Source organism: Zalophus californianus, chromosome 4, assembly GCF_009762305.2.
Source record: "Zalophus californianus isolate mZalCal1 chromosome 4, mZalCal1.pri.v2, whole genome shotgun sequence".
NCBI classification, from domain to species: domain Eukaryota; kingdom Metazoa; phylum Chordata; class Mammalia; order Carnivora; family Otariidae; genus Zalophus; species Zalophus californianus.
In genome coordinates, this window is record NC_045598.1 from 138590436 (window position 1) to 138613796 (window position 23361).

Genomic DNA, 23361 nt, shown 5'->3' on the forward strand with positions numbered 1-23361 from the left:
GAATCAGACTGTAGGCAGAGGACAGTAGCCCTGGCTTTGTCTAAAAACGAAAACAGCAACAACAGAAACCCAACTCCGCTCAAACTCAGTGATACTAAGCAAACTGGAGTTGCTCTGCTGTCCTGGTCACATCTGGAATGCTCAGCAGCTATCAGTGGCTGGGGGGTCATTGCATTGGAGCAGGGACAGAAACACATCTGTCATGCTGCACAGCTCTCCTGGACAGAGTTGTCCTAGACTCTTCAGGACCCTGGGAATCTTCCAAGACCATCTGCAGGGCTTTCTACCTGGTGGTCTACAAGTGGGCATGAGTGATCAGTCCCCTGAGCTCAAGGTGGAAAGGGGACCAAGAGCCCCAGTGCTGGGCTCATTGTACCACAGGTGCTATAAGATGCTGTTCTTAAAGGCATGCCAGGCCAGGAAAAACACGCCATCTGAAGGGAAGAGACTGCAGTCTGGCCGAAGATGAGAAGGTCATTGATTTCTGAGACTATTTCATAACCAGCCAGGTCTCTGCTTCAGGACTCACAAGAACAGCCATATGTTAACCAGCAGGTTTGCAAACTTACTGTCACAAATTCAGGATGCCTGGAGGGAAGAACAGCCTCGAAGGTTTTTCTACTGGGCTCGAATGTGGAGATAGGACATGGAATGAGATGCCAGGCTGAGCTATAGCTACATGCAGTCACAAAGGAAGTTGGTAGTTCACGTGTTTCTTTAAATGCCCAGCTGGCTCCTTGTGGCGGCCTGAATCACTGCTAATGCGACCTGTTCCCACATCCTTCTCACAGGACACACAGCGTGCATGACCCCGGACGCCACACCTGGACCATGTTCTAGGAGTCCACATGGAAAGTTCTGATATAAACAGCTCCAGAAGCTTGGCCAGTTAGCTTCATAAATTCTCTGACTTCTTACTGGGAACCAAATAATAATAGTAAATAGTTCACGCTGTGTCATGAACCCTTCCTGCGAGTCTGCTGTGTTGGCGTAATGCTGCTCCTGACTGAAGAGTGCCAGGAGGTGGGTCATCGCATTAGGGTGCCAGGAACGTATGGCACAGAGGCTCATAGCACAGAAGGGTCCCACCTGAACAGGAGTCAGGGGTGAAGGGGGAAGGCACCAGGCAGGCTCATGACAGCATCACAACCCAACCCTGCTGAAGTAGCGTAATCAGTCTTGGCCACCACGTCTGCTCTCGGCTTCCAGGACAGAGGGCCCACAGAGGAGTCGGGAGTGAGCCTCCCTCTCTCTCTGAAGCGCCAGGTGCAGACTCCCGGACGCCCCGTGCCTCGGGATCGTTTTAGGCTAGGATTTAGTGGTGGCTCCTCTGGGGCTCAGGAGGGAGCCGGGATGTAGACGAGCTGGGATCAGGGGGCAGAGAGGTGAGGCTGACGGCAGGGGCTGCTTTGGCCTAAATGGCGAATCTGCAAGTTGAACAAGATTTAGAAGCTGAGAGGGAAGCTCTTAAACAGAGCCCGGTGGACAGGCTGTGTGTGTGAGCTCCCAACCAGTGCCCATGTGAACATGTGTGCTCTAGTGCTCTCGTGTGCACATCTGCATAAGAGAGGCTGTGGGGTTCTGAAGGAGAGTCTCCGTCTTCCGTTCACCCGCCTGCCACTCTCTTCTGTCTCCCCCAGGGCTGCTGCTGACCCGGGGTGAATGAGCAGGCCTTCAAGGTCTCCCACGGTGGCTCTGCAACATGAGCCTCCCGCAGAATCACACAGCAGGGGGCTTGCCAGCAGGGCAGGCCACCCTTGAGAACTGCTGCTCGGGAAGGACATGGGATGGAGCACAAAGATGGAAGCCCTTTCTTTTGCCCTAACCTCACCTTCCATCTGGCGCCAAGGAGCATGGGGGGTGGTGAAGAAAGTCGGCGCCTGGGACCTACATGTGGGAGGAGCGACAGTAGAGCGGCCCCCCACCACCCTCTGACGCCACCACGGCAGCAATCTGTGCTAACAGAGGTGCGGGGTGCAGCTGAGAAGTGGGGCTGACGACCAGAGGCGGGAAAAGGGTAAAGGGAGAGGTGGTGCTGAGAACCCAGAACAGCAGTGGGTGGGGTGCGCGCGCGCGCGCGCGTGTGTGTGTGTGTGTGTGTGTGTGTGTGTGTGTGTGTGTTTAGGCACAGAGAAGGAGGCTAGGAAACCCCAGGGGCTCCCCGGGGGAGAGAAGCCCCGACAACTTCCTGTCTGCTGCTGGGGATCCACGAGTCCCACCCATCCGTAGGGCGGGAGACTGGGAGTGGGGACCCCTCCTGGGGCTCTGCCTCTGTCTGCTGGCTACATGTTTCACACCCTCTCCCCCAAAGCAGTTTTTCCCTGATCTTGAGAAATTCCTTCAGGGACTGGAAACACTTCTCTGTTTTCACACTGCCATGGGGCTCAAGCAAGTTGGATGCCGTCAGCCCCGCCACTATGGGGTGGCCCCCTCTCCCCCGCTGCTAGAATTGCTCAGCCAGGTGAGGGCACCACCTGAGTGGAGAGAACAAGGCAGGACCAGGACGCTCAGGCTGCTCCTCACCAGGGGGGATCTGAGGGGCTTGACCGGGCCCGTAAGAAAGGAGGGCCGAGGAAACCCAGCTGGGCCCTAGCTCCGTAAGATGAGGTCACACTGGAGTCCTTCTAAAACAGGGAAGCTTGCACAGAAACACGCAGAGACCACGTGGGGAGACACAGGGAGAACAGCACGTGACAGTGAAGGCACCGAGGAGCAACAAAGATCGCCGGCAAACCACCAGAAGCGAGAAGGGCCTGAACAGACTCGCCCTCTAAGCTCTTGGAAGAACCAGCCCCGCGGACACCTTGATCTCCATTTCTAACCTCCAGAACTCCAAGACAATACATGTGTTGCTTACGCCCCACGGTTGGTTATGCAGCCCTAGCAAACAGCTACAGGGCTGGCGCTGGGCAGAGGCATCCCTGCGTCCCTGCGGTAGCAGGTAGGCTGGAGCTCTTGAAGAATCTCTCTGGCAGCAGCATGATTGTATCCATTTCAGAAACCCTCCCAACCAACCGGCTAATTGCACAGGCCTCTAGGCATGCTGAGTAACAATCCTAGGGAGAGGGCACAGCCTCGGAGGCCAGCTAACTCTGCTGGGTTCTTTCCCTCGGTTTCCTTCAGCTCGGCAGCTTGTGGACACAGTGCTTAGATAAGCGGCGGATGTTTTAAAACACACACAGACATGTGCACATGGGCTCACCACGTTCATCAGGTTCTCATGGTCCCCACTCTGCTGCCTCGGCTTCTTCTCTCTGAAATGTAAAGATAAAACATTGCTGTAATATGAAACATGCCATCTAAAATCAAACATACACTCCCCTTTCTATCCTAGTATTTATCAACGTTTAAGTCTCTCTTTTAAGATCCTGGTTTATTTTGCCAAGGAAGCAAAAGCTGGACAGTGGCTCCATCACTCCTTTGCAGGCGTCAGGGTCTGAGGGGGTCAAGTCACAGCATGAGACCAGTCACTTCTCTGGCTCTCCCCTTTCTCCCAGAGTAGAAAATACAAGTTTACAACAAGAGGACTGAGGCACGTTCCTGAGTAGAAACTGTTCATATCTAGAATACTAGAAAGGATTCTGCCTTTTTTTTTTTTTTTTTAAAGAAAATCCAGACAATTCTCTGCTCTTCATTTGTCTTAACTCAGAATCTTTGCTAAGTTGACTGCACACTGCCATGGGACTGGGAAAATAATGAAAGAAAATACAAATTTTGGCACGTCGGGAAGGATACATGCTCTCAGGATGAGTCATATGTACTTCCAGTCTATGGAAAAGTCCATCGAATAAAAATAGAATTTATTTTTACTCAGGACGGTCTAAAGAAAGCCATCAGTACTAGAGACTACATTTCCCACGTATGTACGAGGCAACAGTGACACCTAGTGCGAGTGTAAATAATTACAGGCAGGCCCTCCCAAGTGCGGGGCAGCCAACTCTTCTGCCTGCCATCTTCCTGATCAGACTCAGACCCAGCTGCAGAGCCCAGGTCCAAACTGGGCAGGGATGAGAAGGCTACTTGGTCCAGAGAATCTGACTTTCCCCCCTCTTGACAGAGACCTCAGGGTCTCTGCTGAAGTTACAGAGGGGAGTCTGGAAGAGGGCTGGCTGGTCTGCACCAACCCACCCGGAGCCTGCCGGTACCCTCACAGTGTTGGAGCACCTGGGAAATTACTTCCTGTTAGGAAGAACATTGCTCCTGAGCAAAGATCTCTTTTGGGGGAGTACATTTTATATGAGGGAGACATTGGGGGGTGGAGGAGAAGTGTAACTCTAAAAAAAGACAAGATTATTTCTTATACAACTCATCTCATAGGAAAATTCATCTTGTTTCTTAAGAAACAGTAGGTCCAGATTACCAGTCTTTAATAAAAGGATCCTTTCAAACCATGTAACAGCAATACTTCGCAGTAACTTTCAAGGGGCAGCAAAAAGAGTACCTTTAACACACATTAGACTTAGATTTCCAAATGTCCATAGATGGGAAAAGACAACATTCATTTCAACAAGGATGTGCTCAAAGGAACGGCAAGAATTTCATTCTGGGAAGTTTTGTACGTGAGGCTTCTTCCAGTTGCACCTCAGCAGAATCAGATACGGATTTTCATTCAGACTCAAAAAAGTGTCCTGGGATGCTAGCTGAGAAGTTAATTTTAACACAGGGGTTTCTGTGAATGTCCATGTAGTGGGATTCCTACATGCTTCTCACGTGAAGAATCTTCTGGGTACAGGGAACGGGTTATTTTAGGGTTCCAGTGGATACACCTTGGCTCTCACCTGTCACAACTGGAGCACAGAAAAACGAGGAAGCTGATGAGGAAGAAAGTGGCGACAGTTGCCAAACTGCCCCACAGGACCACCTGCACTTGCCCACTGCTCAGCATGCTCCCCAGGGGTCCCATGGTGGGAGCAGGAAGTGGTACGAGCTGATGGAGTCCGTCAGTCCTGCAGACGAGGGAACATGGGCGCGGGGTGCTTCGTCCTCCTGCAGAGAGACCAGTGTGTTTTGAAACTTCTCACATGAAGTGACAGAGTCTTGTAATGAGTGCGTGTCAGGAGGGAGGCTCTGAGCAGAAGTCAGGGAGGTGTGTGCGGGATATGCTGGGCTCGCCTGGACACCTGCCTCTGGCCAAGTCCCCTCTGTTGTCTAGGCCTTTGTTTTCTTCACCTAAAAACGTACAGTGCTTGAGGCAATGGGTAGCTTATTTTGATATGTTTGGGGATAGATTCTTAAGGTCTTCAAATAAGATCCCATGCATTCCATGGCAAATGCTTATTTGGATTTTTTTTTCCAGAGGAGTGTAAAGCATTTATTATAGCTTTCAAAAAGTGCAGTTCACATCTTCCCCACCTATCTCCCTAGCTCCCAAACCTACCTCTCTTTGAGAAGATTGAAGGCTGGTCCAATTAATGAAAAAGAATGTCTTTATATTCACCTTCAGAACAGTTATCTATTGTGACTATGTGACTATTTTCAGGGCCAGCTTTCACTGAGCTTCTGTGAGTGCTCCATAAGTACATTTTCAAATGAACAGATGAAAGTGTGTGCTAAGAATCCATCACCAGAAGCAAGTAAGACCTATTTATTAAAAAGTACAAATTAAGCATAATAGCTGTACCTAGTACATTTTAGTACCTGGCATGTCCCGGGACTCTTGCTAAATGCTTTCCTCATTTAATTACTGCTACCAGACTGTGAAGAAGGCCCGGCTCATCCCCATTTTTCAGACAAGAAAGTTGAATGGCAGAGACATTAATAATGTCCTCCCAAGATGTCACAGATGCTAAGTGGCAGGGTGAAGACATGAGTCCAGTCATTTCTGACTCCAAAACTGTCGTCTTAGCCCTTAGAGGAGACTCCCTCTCTGTGGGGGCTACTGCATGCTCCTTGTTCCAGTGACAAATCTTCTAAATGAAAATGGTCATATGGGTTCTGTGAAATATCTAAAGAGTTACAGATTTTGAAAAATAGAGCAGTATATTAAAAATTAATGATTATCCTGGGAGATACAGACTTCCAGTTATGGGATGAATAAGTCACAGGAATAAAAGGCAGAGCATAGGGAATATAGTCAGTGGTATTGTAATAACATTGTCTGGTGATGGATGGTAGCCACATTTGTGTGAACAGAGCATAACCTATAGAGAAATTGAATCACTACATTGTACACCTGAAGCTAATGTAACATTGTGTGTCAACTAGATTAAAAAAAAATTTCTTTTAAATTAACAATTATTTCTTGTCAGAGGCCTTGTTTAAAGAACATTTACTTTGCTCCATTCTTGAATAGTCTAACTTAAAAGGAACAGCTTTTAACTTAATCTCAAGTTTCATGAATAAAGTAAATTATTATCTTAATTAGAACTCAAATTTTTTTCCTTGCAAAAGACTGTCCATATCTACATTGTCATTTGCTTCCCTCGAAGAGCTGTGAGTACGTTTCGGGAGCACCGCCCTGTGTGCATCAGGCCAGCACCTGGATGGCCTAGTGCCACACGGGAGCGGCCCCTTGAAAACGCTTGGAGAATAGAAGCCATTTTGACAAAGGCAGTTCAACCGGACCAAATTTTCTCCAAGTGAAACACATATTTTTTTGAATATTTAAGCTCAAAGAATAATAAAAAGCTGGAGAAAAGAAACTTTTATCCACAATGTATGCAGAGAGTATTCTAAATGAAGTCCATGTTTTCCTTAGGTCCCTGAATAACACGAACACTTCCTAATGCTCTGTAAATATATAAACGTACAACTTCCTGTGTAATACAGAACGTCTTTCTTCCAGTGCTGGTTATATATTATGCCTGTAAACAATACACGCATACAGTAATGGATGGTCAAATTGCTTCTGTGTGTTTGCCCCTGGACAGCTATAACTGAATGAAAATAACCACCGCTTCTCTTGTGGTTTGTTGAAGCAATGAATAATTCACTTTAAATTTAGACTACAAATTGGCACCACAATCAGTTCCTAAAATATATCCAAGCAAGCACATAAACCATGGCGACCTATGAATATATATGAAATAAATTTTTACATACAGGCCCAAAGCATAACACATTTTAGGAAACAAACAAAAGAGATCTGTTGTGCAGGCATTTGCGTGTTCCCTCCTTTGCTCACTCATTCACTCATACAACAGATTTAATCAATGTCTATTTATAAAGTGCCAGATTCCTAGAAAATAGTTTGCTGTGTGAATTATTCAAAAGCCAGATATCCATCCAGCAAGCTAGTGTGGAATCTGTAGGACCTTTCTCCATTTCTGTACACGTTTCTCATCTCTCTCTCTCTCAATGGGGAAGGTGGGTAGAATACAATGAAGTATGTGGGGTGCCCAGCCTATCTGAACAGTGTAGGGAGAGAGAGGATGAAAGCGATTACGAGCTACTGAATAAAAGATCTAACTCAGAGAAAATGTGTCAAAGCTCCTGGCTCACGCCCCTTCAACTAAAATTTGCTGAAAAGCTACCAAAAGAACTATTTTTTTCCTGGACAAGGAAGAGCATGATCATCATCGCGTTTCTGAGTCAGCTACGTTGTAATCCCGAAGGACAAGTGCTCCTGTGGTTTGAGCAACTTCCACCCGTCAGAAGCCTCAGAGTGAAGCTCCGCAGGAAGACCAGGTCCCAGCAGCGGGCAGTGCAGGAAGAGCGGCGCCCCCTTTACGGGCCTGGCTGAGATCGGGGGTTTGAGCACACTCACAGCAGATCTGGGGCGGGGCTATTCCTACTGTCGAGAAAGTCTGCGCCAGTTGTTACCCTCTCTTGGTCTCTTCCTTTGTCTGGACTTCTGCTTCTGAATTGTCTTGCCCATTCCTTCTCTGATCCTCTCCTTCCATTTTGGGGTCTTATCTACAATTAAGCTAGGACTCTGTCCAGAAGGACCACCCCTCCCCCCCATGTGTGCAGATGACGTCCATGCTCTTTTTTCTTGCTGGGGATGAAAGTACAGGCCTAGTGTGTATGGTCCGGGGTTGGCCTTTCCCTCCAATACCAGACTTCATGCGTTCGTTTCACTGAGGTTAAACGCAGTGCTCAGGGGCCAAGTTAGTGTGTTCTGAGCAGTAGGGGGATCGGTGTCTTTCCCTCTGGCTGGAAGGCTTCTATCGGGACTAGCAATAGCAGGATAGAATAAGAGGACAAGTGGCACAGTGTTTGGGAAGTAAAAAGTCACCCTGAAAAGGAAGGGCTCCTGCCACAATGATGACATTTGCCGGACCATACACTGTGCCCCTTTACCAACCACGTTCCATACGGAAAAGAGAACCGAAGGCTCCAAAGTCTGTGATACTGTTCCCGAAGACCGTCTTATTTTCTGGTTATGTGTGTATCAAGTACGGTATTTTCTGAGTATCCAGAATTAATCTGTAGCAGCAGGATAATTTGGACACCATGAACAATTTGGAGCCGGCTCTCATTATTTTTATATGGAGACATTTAAGCCTTTTTCTTTCAATCCTGTTCTTACCTGACTCAATAAAATTGCATTCAACTGTGGAATATTAGTTCTTTGAAGTTTGAAAAATATTTCATCGTCAGACCACATGTGTAAATATTCTGTGAGTTACTCAACATAAGGAAAAGGAACACCATTCATTGTACCTCAGCTAATACTTATTATGGCACCCAAATGCCCTAAGTTGAGTTGAAGATCATCATATTCATGAAAGATTAATGGTTGCTATCAATTATTTTAGAATGGACTTCATTATTGGCTGCACTGATGTACATTCACAGCTGAGACTGTCACTTAATACAATGTGTGATATTGTAAAACAGACAATCCCCCCACCCCAATTTTATATAATTCAGACTATTGTGGGGACTTGTCGTTTTGCCCTGAGAAAGGTCAGGACTTGAGGTTATAGAACTTCTGTTGGGGATTTTCTGATAGGATCTGAAAAGCTGGTCTGAATAATTATTTTGGACAAAATTATTTTGCTCCATAATCTCTTATATACATTCATGTTCTTAATACGTGATTTCAATCAGTTAGAAAAAACGACGGCCTTTCACTTTAAAAGCAGGTGCTACTATTAACCACAAGGTGTCAGTATAATACTAGTCTCAGCCCCAATCATCAGCCTCTTCAGGGAGAGACAGTTGTTCTGCTGTTTGTGCCTTGTGCTAGGTATTTTGTCTTCATTAGCTTAGACTATCAGCCACCTATATCAATTCCAACAGGAAAGAAAACAAAAACAAACCAGATGAAATTAATGAAAGGTGATGACCAAATGACAGCTACTTGTTTTTTTAACTCTCTTAACTGGTAGGTGCTCTGATCACAGCAAACTGTAGGTAACAATTTGGTAGAGTTGGGATGGCCAGTGAGATTAGCAATGGAAGCAGACACTTTAATTCCTCTGAAGCAGGTTTAGGTTGGTAATGATAGTCATTACCGTTTTATAGCTGTTCTAGTCAACTCATAATTAAACATGATAGAAGCCACCTCCGCTCTTGAGCGCTAAATGATAGACAAAATGAGGTCAGGACACAACCCCATGGGAATTCCTCCTTCCTGGTCATTACCAGGTGTGGGAACCATGAGGTAAAATGACACTTTATGAGCTACAGATTAGCCAAACACATTTAACAATAGCTGAGGAGCCAAATTCTCTGCTGGGGTCCAGTCCTCTGAGGCGCAAGGGCAGATGCACAGGCTAAGGCTAAATTAACCTCTCCATACAATTCTCATCCCCTCAAAGAGTTTCAAGCTCAAGTATTTAAATTCAGGTAGATTTCTCTTCAGATTAAAGAGACTCTGATATAGGCAACCTGTACTCTGGATGAACTTTAACTGGGTCTGCTCTAAGTATGGGGAGCCACCTAAACCAATGTTGCTCATCCATCTTGCTAAGGCCCAAAGGTTCTCTGCCAAATAAGCTTGTCACAAAGATGTCCCCATTTCTTTTTTTTTTCTTCCTGTGTTGGAGAAAATACACCCAAAGAGCAGAAGGTGGTGAAGGGCTCCAAGGTAAGATTTTTCTTTTTGGTAGTTTCTTGAACTATAAATTTTAAAGCATCACTATGGAACAATGACTTGACATTTCTTCCTTCACAGCTTAAGAGAAGCACAGCACCTGTGAGCACATGAGAAGGGGACCTGGAAATCTTGAACGTCACTAACTGACCCTGTTATCAAGGGTTGCTGCTGAAGGCAGAACGAGCCAGGCATTCATTCTAAGAGCAAGTTATAAATCCTGGAGGCCATCTGTCAGTGTAACCTGATTACTTTTCATACATACCAAATGTATTGATCCAAGCAGGAAATGTGAAAGCTGACCCTTTCAGGGGGAGGGGTCTGTGTGGCTCTTGCTTGTCTTCAAAAATACGTTAAACTTACTTTACATCAGTAATATAGTTTATTGCTTATAAAAGCCCCATTGCCATTTCGGTTTTTTGTCTTTAGGAAAGCCAAGAGGTAAGAGACTTTGATGGGTAAGGAGTAACTTCTAAGGTTGCTTTTGTTCATATCCTGACTTCAAGACCAATTTGCAAGGTTCATTTTTTATTTTTTTAAAGATTTTATTTATTTATTTATTTAGAGCAGGCAAGGGGGGAGGGGCAGAGCGGGGAGAGAATCTCAAGCAGACTCCACGCTGAGTGCAAAGCCCAATGAGGGGCTCCACCTCACAGCCCAAGATCATGACCTGAGCTGAAATCAAGAGTCGGATGCTCAACAGACTGAGCCACCCAGGCGCCCCTCATTTTTTGTTCTTAATGGTAAATCTTGAGAAGGAGGGAGAGGGAAAGCGGGAGCTACTGATAGAATCTTAGAGACCAGATGAGATACACAGGTAAAAGGGCTTTATTTTGCATAAGCAAGTCTTTTTTTTTTTAAAGATTTTTATTTATTTATTGAGAGAGAGAGAGAATGGTAGAGAGAGAGCATGAGAGGGCAGAAGGTCAAAGGGAGAAGCAGACTCCCTGCCGAGCAGGGAGCCCGATACGGGACTCGATTCCAGGATCCAGGATCATGACCTGAGCCGAAGGCAGTCGCTTAACCAACTGAGCCACCCAGGCACCCTTGCATAAGCAAGTCTTAATGGAAAATGTGCAATTTGGGCTTTATGGTCTATCTCTTGTGCCCTGCACGTTTGCTCATCTAAATTCAAAGTTCCTTGGGGGTAGGGTGGGGAAGGTGTCGGCCTCATTTCCCACCCTCTTCTCAGCATCTACATAAACCGGAAAATAGGAGCCAATCAAGAAATTTTTTAACTGAGGGCACCTGGGTGGCTCAGTCGTTAAGCGTCTGCCTTCGGCTCAGGTCATGATCCCAGGGTCCTGGGATCGAGCCCCGCATCGGGCTCCCTGCTCAGCGGGAAGCCTGCTTCTCCCTCTCCCACTCCCCCTGCTTGTGTTCCCTCTCTCGCTGTGTCTCTCTCTGTCAAATTAAAAAAATAATTTTTTTTAACTGAATACTTATTTCTGTAGGAAAGACAAGACTCTCAAAATGCAAGTTTAATAATTTATAAGGGAGAGGAGAATAAAAGAGATGAGCACATCAAGGAAATAATTAAAAAATAAGCCAAGTATGTCTTAAGGCAAAACCTTAACTCCGGAGTAAACAGCCCCCTGGCTTCTTTGTACTGTCACCGAAGCAGCTGAAGGGCTCTAGAGAAAAGGCACAGCAGCAGAAATGTCAGTGCGTGTGTACGTGGGTCCTCACCAATTGTGGCCCGCTTCTCAGCACTGGTGGCCCCACTGCGTCCCCTGAGCTCCCGCCGATCCTCTGACCCCTTCTTGGCAGGGGCCTTTCATGCCTTCCCGTCTCTTCCCGCCCTCAAAAGGCGCCGGGGCTTCCATGTCTCGAGGAAAGAGGAGCCTTAACTATTCTTGGCTCTCCTTCTCATGCTTTTCATCTGATGAAAGCCTAACCACGCTTTAGATCTCAGTTTAAGTGTCACTTCCTTGGAGCAACTTTCTGGATGCTGCACTTCAGTCCCCCTTCCCCCTGCGCAGGCAAACACACACACACCAGTTCAGTTTAAGCCCGTTTTGTAAAAACCTGTAAAGCTTTTTCCTTCATGGCATTATTCAAAACTGAAATGATGACGCTCTTCGCCGTCTCCTCTGCTGGTCAAAGTTCAAAACGGGGCACTGTGAACAGATCTATCTGGTTCACAGCTGTAGCCCTAGTGAGCAGCACACAGTAGGCACTTAATAATCTGAATGAATTAACAGCTGAATGAACTAATAGAGCAGAGGAGAAAAATCATCCACGAGGAGGTGAATATTGACCAGGCCTTTAGAGATGGTAAGGATGAGAAGAAACTGCTCTCTGTCTCTTCAAATGGTGTTAAAATTCCATGGGGACATGAGGAATTCCAAAAGTCTGCTTGTCAGCCTCCCTGATGGACAGATTTCCATGGTACTGCCTCCCCCCACCCCATCTATGATCATCTTGCCTCTACCCGGATCCTGAAGAGACCTACCATGTATCAGTTTTGACTCAAAGGCTTGAAATAAAAAACACTGAAAAAGCCCAAGTGAGTATGTGCTCTGTACCAGCCCCTCTTCTGCACGTTATGTTATTTCCTCCTTACGGTGCTCTGGTGGAGGTGAGGAGACTGAAGCTCGAAGGTTAAGTACCGTGTCTAGGGTCACACAGCTATAGGGTTCCTGACTCAGTGTCCCCGACACTTTACACTCTTGCATGGTGCCCAGCAATGTGTTCTCAGGGAGCAGGCGGTGGCCAGCCCCACGCTGCTCACCATCCCCAGTTGTCTTGCCTGTGTGGGACACAGGAGACTCACCCTTCCTGGCCCTTTTAACTTCCCTCTATCATGACTTGTTTTTAGCACCAGAGGGAAGAATGTTCACTCTCTTCTGGTTTGCTCACTGCTCCTTCCCAGCCACGTATCATTACGCGTCCTCCTTCCAGGGGACCTAGAACACCTTCTGGCCCCTGCCCCAACAGCTTTGCTGGAGCCCCATGAGGATTTGCTGTTTGCCTGAACGTCAGCTTGCGGAGACCAAGACTTCACAGTTCCTCTCTGTTAGGCATTGTTTACACTGTTTGTATTTGGCTTCTTAGGTACAGTGATTGTGATTCAGCCAGTTTCTTTTTCATAACAGTAAAAGATGTAACCAATAACTTAAGTTTCTTTGCTGACAGGTTCTGAAATTTACTGCTTGACCTAAATGCCTCTCAAATTCTCCACTCATGGCTGATGATATTTAAATGATCAGATGTATTTTAGCAGCTGATCCGACTGGGAGTGGACAGCTAATTACAAATGCTCCAGTATCCATCACATACCAATGAGTTTCTACCAAGCCCTCACCCTAAACGTGCTATCTCGTTGAGACTGCACATCAAAGGGTGCTTCTTCTGGGAAAGGTGAACTCTCAAGATGGAAGAGGTGGAGTGGAGAGTAGACGGCAATTTAAGTCCTGTGCCAGAGGAATCCCACCCTAGCACTGGTTTCATCGTGAGCTGGAGCAGAGTTAGATAAAGCAGTCGGCTGTCTCTGCCACACCTTCTCCTGTATTTCCACACCCTCACATAAGGGCGGCTGACGTCAAGTGCACGTTTTCCCCGGGTGCGGGCAAGAACGCGGCTCACCTTGCCATCCGCTGCCTGGTGCGTCATGGTCATCCTCATTCTCATTTTGACTCTATTTTTAAAACACTACAAATTCTTTATTTCATAGAATCAGCAGACAAAATCCTTTCTATTGGCTCCTAAAAAGCACAATCAAAATCTTCAGAAAACATCCCTGCAAGTTACTTGCTCCTGCTACTGGGAACTCCTCAGGGCTGGGACTGGTTACATACGAGTAAGTCAGAACTTGTATTTGAAAGCACAGGTTCTCAGGGCTCATCTTTCAGGCTTTCTGCCAGAAACAGGGTGCTCAAGGGCTCTAGAAGATTCCCAGGCCCCTTGCAGAGAAGTGGCAGGGCAAGGGTTCCAGTAGAGCAGAGCTTCTCAAAGGGTGGGCCTGGACAAGAAGCCTCAGTGTCTTCAGGGACTTTGTTAAAAATGTCGAATTCTGGGGGGCACCTGGGAGCCTCAGTCATTGAGCATCTGCCTTCAGCTCAGGTCATGGTCCCAGGGTCCTGGGATTGGGCTCCCTGCTCGGCGGGAAGCCTGCTTCTCCCTCTCCCACTCCCCCCTGCTTGTGTTCCCCCTCTCATTGTGTCTCTCTCTGCCAAATAAATAAAAAAAAAAATCTAAAAAAAAATGTATAATTCTGGGCTTGCCTGAGGCTTATGAATCAGAAAGTCAGGGTGGGGCCCATAATCTCTCTTTTTTAAGATTTTATTTATATTAGAGAGAGAGAGAACGCAAGTGGGGGAGGGAGAGGGACAAGCAGCCTCTGCACTGATCGCAGAGCCCGATGCAGGGCTTGATCTCATGATCCCGAGATCATGATCCCAGCCAAAATCAAGAATCTGACGCTCAACCGACTGAGCCACCCAGGGGCTCCCCCCTTTATCTCTGTTTTAACAAGCCCTCCAGGTGATTGTGATGCAGGCTGAATTTGAGAAGACTGTTCTAGAACAGACTTCAACATATCTACAGATCACGTGGGGATCTTGTTAAGGTGCAGATTCTGAATTCTGTGTTTCTAACCGGTTCCCAGGTGAGGTCTAGGCTGTCGGCCTGAGGACTACATTTGGAGTAGTACTAGGATACATGATCATCTTCCTTCCAACTAGGGCTGAAGGGTCAGCCAGCCAGACTCCTGGTGAAGCATGGTCTTCAACTCATTCAAAGTTATGTGAAGACAAGGCCAGAGCCCCTGTGTCCTAGGACTTTCTTGATTCCCATAGAAGTACTCCAGTAAAAGGCAGCTTTTTACCAATCCAGAGTCCCACAAAATGCCAGTGAGTGGACACGTCACTGTGTATTCTTTTCCACAACACGTTCAACCACGCCCAAACCTCCTGTGCCTCAGTTGCTCCTGAAAAATGAGGTCATTTATAGGGTTTCTGTCCAGCTCTGAGACTCTATCATTTTATGAAAGTAGCCAGAAATTCCTCGGGTCTAAAATAAAAATTCAGGACTTTCTACCCAAAGGGAAATGTCGAACCAGCAAGAACATGAAATTCTCAGTGTGATCAATAGTTTCAACTCCCCAGAAACCATAGTCTTAGTCATTCCCAGGAAAACCTGACCAGGCTGCAGCAGTTACAGGAACGTCACGGGGAAAAAAATCACCGGCAGCCCTTCTAGTCAGTGTCCAGTGCCAGCAATCAGTCCCCACGGCCCCTGCAAAACATCAACTCCACTTGCGGCAAGCCCACCGCTGAGCATGAGCGGCGAGGCTGACTTACGAGTGTGTTTTCTTCGTCAACATCTAGCTGGCATATTTACACATTTATAATTCATATTTATAACAGCCTTTGAATAAAATGCAAAGACAAAACTAAAAATAGGCAGATGGGCATACACCTTTTATGGAGAGAGAAAATGCCGCTGCTGGAAGCTTCTGAGGCTTTTTAAAAGCGTATGCCCAAACTGAGGACGATCTTACAGAGAAAGCAAGTCTGTAAGGGAGCTATCTAATTTCCAACCTCAGTATCTGATAAGCCTGAAGAGGCTCCAAATGTAATAAAACATTCTGGAGAAGTTCTCTGTCTCTATTATTAAAGACGGTCAGCTTTTTGGGTTGGTTTCATCAGTTTCTTGACTAATATCTCTGATATTTCTTACTCTAACACAAAGGTACAAAGTGCATTTTACTCTCGAACACTCTGTAATTCATCAAAAAAATAATTGTTAAATACCTACTGTGAAGCACTGTTTCATCTTCTTGAATATGAGATTACATGGGTCTGAGGCAATTTCATTGTAAAATTCAGTATGCAAGAGGAGAAAAATGTTTCCAATCAAGTTCCTAATACAGCACTATATTTTGATCAAAGATTTTAAAAAGCCCATTGTTGAATTCCAAGCACGTGAAATTGGAAACAAAAAGCCGCAAGTGCTTTCTACCATATTGCATTAGTCACAATAATCGTACTTGCTTCTGTCCAGCTTGACGGCAGGAGACACTATGGCATTGACACAGCGGCAGTGTCCTCGGACGGGTGTTGTTTCAAGCTGAGAACTGTCCTCAGCGTGTCTGGTGGATTCCAAAGACAGCCTTTGCCTGTTCCCAGGGTGGGAAGGACCACTTCCCCTGCACGTGCTCCATCATAGTCAGGGTCAGCCAGCCTCCAGGGGCAGGTCAGAGTTCAAGGACCAGGGAAGGTACCTGCAGAGCTCCACCACCTCCTTACTAAGTGGGAGAAAATAGCTTGCACTTTTTGGTTAAAGGACGCTTGGAAAACCAAATATTCATTCAAGTGTTGGCGTGTGTATTTAAAATCTTACGAAGGCGTACATGGAACAGACCAAGTCACCTGGTAAGGAATAGGGAGGCACAGACAGAGGATGAGAGGACTGAGGCCGGAAGGCGGGCACCGTGTTGCGTGAGGCTGGCGGAGGGAAGAGATGTGGGGGCCTTTTCTGTCATTTCTTCCCTGCCTTACCACTTTACTTATAGCTGGCCTTAATCCATGGTTACTTGGTGAATTTGAGAATGACATATGTATGCACCTGTCTACCAACTTCAATACATTTATTTTCCTCTCTTCCTTTGCCCAATTTAGGGAAGATAAAACCACACTGACAGGGGTAGGGGAGTAGGTGTAACAAAGTGGCAACACCTTGGAGACAGGTTCTTACACGACTGGGTCTGACACAGCCAGACAGGGAACTCGACGACCAGAACCAGTGAGCTCCTTCGGGAGAGGTCCATGTTCACTACAGAGCCACTCCTACGCCAGCGAGCCAGAAGACTCCGGACTAGATAGAAAAGGCAAATGGAGTGAATTCTAGGATTCTGAAGAAAGACACGGCAGGACAGAACAGTATCATGCTTCTGAGCAAGAGAATGTTTTCTCAGTTTAAAGGAGTATATTGACTGTGGCCTGCTGCATAACCAGTCCTGATGTAGTCAAGTGCCTCAATTCAAAGGCCTCCAGCCCCCTCCGTCCATCGGCCTCATCAGCTGCCTGTGCCTGCCTTCCCGGGCCACAGGAGAGCACCAGCCACTGCACACGTGGCCTTGAGAACCCCCTCACGTCCTGCTTCACAGTGCCCGAGACGCCTGTTAGGTAGGCTGCTGATGCCCAGGCCTGACCCTCAGATACTCTGATATGATAGAGTGGCAGTGGGGCCCAAGAATCTGTATTTTGAACATGTCCTAAGTGATTCTGAAGGGAGCAGTTCACTGAAATCCCCTGGCTCCAAATATGTTAGGAGCCCAGCGGGATTCCCAGTGAGGTGGGAGTTACTCAGCAAGCTTTCAAGAGTTCCGGAGTCCTCAAAACGGACACAGCATTTTGCCAGGGGGGTCACGTGGGAAGAATTAGGGAAGGATGAGAGGAAATGTTTTTGTAAACACAGTTTCTATATGCTGTATTGTTTTTATTGGTTTATGCCATGAAAGGAAAAATCCAATCCCGTATTGAGTCCCCATGTGCAAGAGGCAGTGAGACTCCGGAGGAAACTATGGGGGGATCTCTGCAGGCCACCTCCTCTCCTTCCAGTGTCACATGGCTAATGTGATTATGAGACCTAATGAACTGAAACTAATGCAATTTTGAAAATCTTCATAGCTAATGAAAATCACATCTTCTCCCTCCAGATTTCCCATTTTCTCTGTTTGTAAACCATGAATAAAATGGAAGTTATGGGTTGAGGCTGTGTTTATGGAAAGTCTTAGTAGAATTTGGAGAGTTTTATATTTTGAGTGTCACGGTGGCTCCAAGTTGAAGGATCACATTTGGAACTCATATTCAATGCCACAGTATTAAGAAATGTGTGGGAGAGACCTAGAATATGGGTTCAGGACACTGACATTTTAGAGACAGGCTTTCCCCCTGCCGACTTCAAAGCACTCCCTATGCCAAACAGTCAAGTGTTGTCACTCTGCCCCAATTTCCATTTTCCCTGGAAAACGGAGAACAAGAAAAGTCTTCTAATTGCACAGTAAGAGCTATTATCGGGGTATGGCTTTGACATCCCCTCACCCTTCACTTCTCTATGCCGGGTTTTCACCCATTTTGGGGGGAAGGAACACTTCAAAGGCATTAAATTGAGAGGTAGGGGAGAGGCCTACGGCGGCAAGCTTCACAGGCCGGGACAGACACATCTTAGAGACGTGCTGGGTGAGCTCAGGAAAAAGGGGCCGGCCACATCTTCTGTGTGTCCAAGGGACTCAATTTTAACTGTATTAAGAAGAGAAACACAGATAGTTATGGAGTATAAGGTAAAACTATTTACAACTTAAAAAATGGAACATGGGAACTCAAAGGAATTTTGCACATGGAGTCAAGAATGTGAGTTCACTCTTCTCTGCCACTGACACTTGGAGTGGCTCTGCTTGTGCTAACAGCATACACCGTAACGTGTGAGTGGTGCCTCCTGGAGGTGTGGAGTATCACCGCAGAGTTCTACTGGCAGCTCCGTAAGTGCATCCTGTGGGAAATGTAACAGTGGGATTTGACCTTGAGAGGGGCCCTGCTTAACTACTTCTCATGCCTTTATTACAGGAAGACTTCAAGAAAAACATGCTTACATAAGGAACAAGAAGGTATGTTTTCAGACAGAAAACTCATAAAAAATCAAAATAGTGACTGACATCTAGTTATTGTTATTTGGAAAAGAAATTAGTATTTATCATTTTAATCCACTGGATTAAATGATCTAAGCCAAGTGGCTTCATTCCAGTTCTTTTTGTTAGCAATTATTTATAATGGTTATGAGATTTCTCAGTACGAACTATAAAAGAATACATTGCTAGTCCTGAAATTTGAGAAGGATTCAATCTTTTTTACATTACTTTTCTTAGACCTTTCTTCAAAGTCTTTGAAATTTTACTTGTTGGTGTATTATATCAGGAACAAGCAAATTTTAGGGATAACTGGTCTGCTAGAAGTCACCTGTGTACTCTGTTTCATCTTCCTGAGAACACGATTAAGAACACTCTGAGACATTCTGCAACATTCACCAATCTATTATAAGTCTTTGATTCTGGAATTGAAAGATCCAGGATCCATCTAAGACACCAAGGTGTATGATTTCAGTATAGTCCCCAAGACTGTGTCATAATACTCAAATTCCCAATTTTTCCTATTTCCTAACAGAGTTGTGGCCTGATGCCTTTTCCCCTCGCCTATTACCGGATCTGGCTTTCAGATGGACTGAAGGACAGACTCCTACCCCAGCTGCCTGGAATATCAACATCCTCCATTTTGTAGCTGACGTGGTCCTGTTGTAATGAGCTAGGACTACACTAGCTAGCAGCTAAACCTATGGACTAACATCTTAATGAGGTGGCTATTATAAAATAATAGTGTAAGAAACTGTCACGATTCATTTATCTGCATTTTTCGGTAAAACTATTAAGGACATTGTTCCATTGTGTAGTACATACAGCTTTGTGTGTGTGCGTGATCAACTCAGAGATTTTAGTGCCTGGAAAAAGGGTTTTTATCCTGCTAGATTAGTTTGCCTTTTTTTAGTAACAACTCAACTATATGTACGAAAATCCTATTTCTTTTTCCCTTCCCCTCTCATATAGCTGGCTGGAAACTCAAAGATGTAATTATCCTCAATTACGGCAATTACCTTAGTCTAGCTCTTTCTTTCCTCTCTCTACACCAACCCCAACTGCAAGTTTTTTATTTCATACATTTTGAAGAGCCTTATATGAATGTCTTTATTATAACAACCTCAGTATTTCTTAGAAGCACATCTTAATTTCTAAATATTACATACATGAAGATTTAATTATCACAAACTGTTTATAGATTTTAAAAGTTTTCAATGTCCAGAATAGGTTTTAGAGGAAGAGACATTTTTTAGAAAGCAAAGGATAAAAGAGGAGGGAAGGGGGGGAGGGGGATTTTCCTACTAAGTTAATCTTTTGGATCCTAAGTTCTGATCTTTACTCAAAGGAAATAATGAAAGGAGTATCCAGATGATATACGAGATACAAAGACTAAGATAATTAAAATCAAACCAACTTTATCCTAAATACTATGCAGAATTATTAAATTTCTCTAAATTAGACTAGGGTTTTCAATCCTGGCTATACATTAGAATCAGTTGGGAAAATTTTTACGGTATATGAAATGCCCGAGCCTGACGCTAGAAATTGAGTAGGGATTGGGTCTGGACACTGACATTTGTAAATGTGTCCCTAGAGCATCTGAATACATAGTTAGGGCTGAGAATCACTTAGCTACACTATGCATTCGTGTTTCTAAACTTTTAACTGCTAAATGTTACTTCATCTTATTTCTTAGGATATTGAAACCTGGCAGAGTCAGGACGTGACCACGTAAAACAAAAACAGCTCATCGTTCCTCTTCCCACACAAGTCCGCACCAGTAACCACATCAACCAAGTTTTTTGCACACGTATATCTTCAGAGCTTGGGCCAATAGAGCATGTATGGAGTCTATTCCAGAAGGTAGTATCTGAGCTTGCAACATAAAGACTCAGACCCAGAAAATACGAGAATTGAGCCACGTTCTCTGTCTGTATTGTCTACATATGTTTCTCCGCATCCCTCAAAACACTAATCTTTTTTTTTTTTTAAGATTATTTATTTATTTATTTGACAGAGAGAGAGAGAGAGAGAGAGAGAGAGAGAGAGAGAGACAGCCAGAGAGGGAGCACAAGCAGGGGGAGTGAGAGAGGGAGAAGCAGGCCTTCTGACGAGCTGGGAGCCTGATGCGGGGCTCGACCCCAGGACCCTGGGATCAAGACCTGAGCCAAAGGCAGATGCTTAACGACTGAGCCACCCAGGCGCCCCTCAAAACACTAATCTAAATGTTGTATGGTTAAATATAGTCGACTGGATAAATTAAAATAGAATTATTTTAAAGTATATGCAAATATAAAAATTTCAACAAGAAACACACAAAAATATCTCCTGGTCTGTTACTGGTCCTCACATAGCCCTGGTTTTCGGTTGCATGTCAAAGCTGAGCTAAAGTACATTCATTATCTTCCACTTGCAAAATGATCCATAATTCTTACAGGTAGAGAGTGTCCTGGAAATGATACACAATATAACAATGACAATACTCTGCGTTATACTTTAGGCTACTTTAGCTTTTCTCTTCATCTTCACTGCTTAAATGGACACAATGCACTTTGTTCACCTCAGACTGACAGTTATTGCAAGACTACCATAGCTTTTTCTTTCTAGCTCCTGAACGTCACCCTGGATCTTTTATCCTAAGTGTTTATCTGCTGGAATGATCATCCTTCAAGTCATAACAGAGCTGCTTCCTCTTTATTTTTTCTATCCTGTTCAAGCATCCTGTTCTCAGAGAAGACTTCCAAAGCCCTCCTTGCCCATCTCCACCCTCAGCCTTTACCCCATTATCCTCCCTTCCTTTCCCGTTATCCCAGCTGAAAGCATCTTATATGTTGGTCTTTGTGTTTATGGTCGCAGGACCCCCTTTAGAATATAAGCCCCACGAGCACAGGCCCTCTCTGTCCTCGCGGGCTCTAACTGCAGCACCTGTGAGTGTAGCACTGGTGCTCACACGTGTGCTATCTCACCAGGAATGTGCTGACTGCAGTCTTGTATCCTTTAAGGGTGAAACTACTGATTAATAGATAATAAATGAGTGTGTACAGTGGCAATTTGAACCTACGGTTCGCCAGGCAATGTGCACGTGCTGGGATTTTAATGAGACCCACAGAGCCCGCCGCTTTTGCAGAGAAGGCGATTTGCACCCTGTGCCTGGCTGGCTCTAAACTTCTGCCGGAGAGCTGCTCTGTTTGCACATCTTGCGATCTTGGCTGTTTCTTTGAGTTCCCAGCAGAAAGCAGCTAGACATTAATGTCTGAAACTGCACTTCCAATCTTCTGTTGAGGTTTCTTTAGACCACTTTATTGCGGGTAACACCAGGCTTATTTGGCATTGGATCCTCAGTGTACCAAGGAAAAGTTTTTGAGTCTCTTGTTATTTGTCATTCCCATACAGGTCTGGCTTGGGACAGGAGTTACACTGCAAAAAGCATCCGCTTCATGTTGGTGGATTTATTACAGCCTGGGATCTTTTGTCAGTAATCTTACCCTTCCATTATTACCACATGATACTAAAGATCTGGCCAGGAAGTCAGCTGTAATATCTTCAGGACAAATCCTACTGACATATGGAATCGACAGTTGGACACTACCTCTATTTTGAGGCGCTTCTGTTGGGTCTAGATTAGCACTTGAAGCCATATTGATAACACACTCTGCCAGTCTTCCAAATATGTGCTATGTTTGCATGTCAGCTTCATTCAGAATCTTCAGTATTTCAGTTTTCCATTCAGTACAGAAAAGTATATTTGATATCACTAGCAAAATCAGCTACGTTTGTATCTTGTGAAACATGCAGTTTCGTGCTCTCGCCCAGAAAAGGCACCTGAGAAATATTAGTTCTTCCTTCCGCATTCCTTGCTATTTGAACAAAAATGTATTTTACTCAAAAATATATTTAAAGAATCTGCATCTTTTAAAAGACTCGAAGTATATAAAGTATTTAAATGTACAGTTGGTATCTGATTCTCTTTTTAGTTAAATAGAGCTACATTAAATTCAAATGGTAAACTGGAATCATTATCAACAACAGAATCAGCTGCTTCAAATGCAGGACAGTCGATCACACTATAAAGTTCTAAGAGATGGTAGATCTTGCCTTAACCAAATCTAATATATATAAATTCATATTTGTAAAAGAGTGGTATTATGAAATGATATGAATGTTTTATAAAAAACACTATTTTAAATGATGACCAATTCAAATTTGTTTAAAATATAATTCAATTTCAAATAGACTTTTATAGAAACTTGCAGGAACCTAGGTAATGCATACAGTAGGCCATAAATAGTCCCAAAGCCAACTCAGAACTAACCATTATTTCTCAGCAATGATCATCCAAAGACTGTTCAAACAATAGGGTTGGGGCTGATGGGAAGCTCTGTAGTGAGTCAGGATGATTACACCTGGACCCAGTGATTAATCTTAATGTCATGAAAAGAGGTACAATCAGACACTGGGTTCTGTGGTGCAAGACAAGGCACTAACTATGAAGTCTTCTTGCCAAAAATATGAATCGGAACTGATTAAGCCTCTAGATGTAACTGTCAGGCCTTTATTCTTTTTTTTTTTTTTTTACATCTATCACTGAAATGATCAAATAACAATCAAGGATTTTGTCTACCCAGGTCAGTTAATTCACACTCAGGAGACTGCGAGGTTTGTGATTAAATCTATATATGCGTCTGTCTGTGTAAAAAAGGAAGAAGACATTTTATGTGTGCACCTTGTATAACTATCCGTAATGACT

At 44.9% G+C, this 23361-nt stretch overlaps 1 protein-coding gene across 7 annotated transcripts in view; it reads right to left on the reverse strand.

Annotated features, from left to right (window-relative positions):
- PAG1 (phosphoprotein membrane anchor with glycosphingolipid microdomains 1) overlaps positions 1-23361 on the reverse strand; it is a 144123-nt gene that overhangs the window by 25021 nt on the left and 95741 nt on the right. For 5 of the 7 annotated variants that reach the window (XR_003522585.2, XR_003522582.2, XR_003522581.2 and 2 more), the window contains 2 exons: positions 4779-4986; positions 3203-3254 (listed from right to left, as the gene is read on the reverse strand). Coding sequence is in view for 3 of the 7 variants with exons in the window: in XM_027608032.2 (XP_027463833.2) it covers positions 3203-3254; positions 4779-4903 (177 nt within the window). In the remaining 4 variants the exon portion in view is untranslated. Of the gene's footprint in view, positions 1-569; positions 1583-3202; positions 3255-4778; positions 4987-23361 lie in introns of those variants that run through there. The other 2 variants (XM_027608057.2, XM_027608067.2) reach the window with 2 other exon arrangements.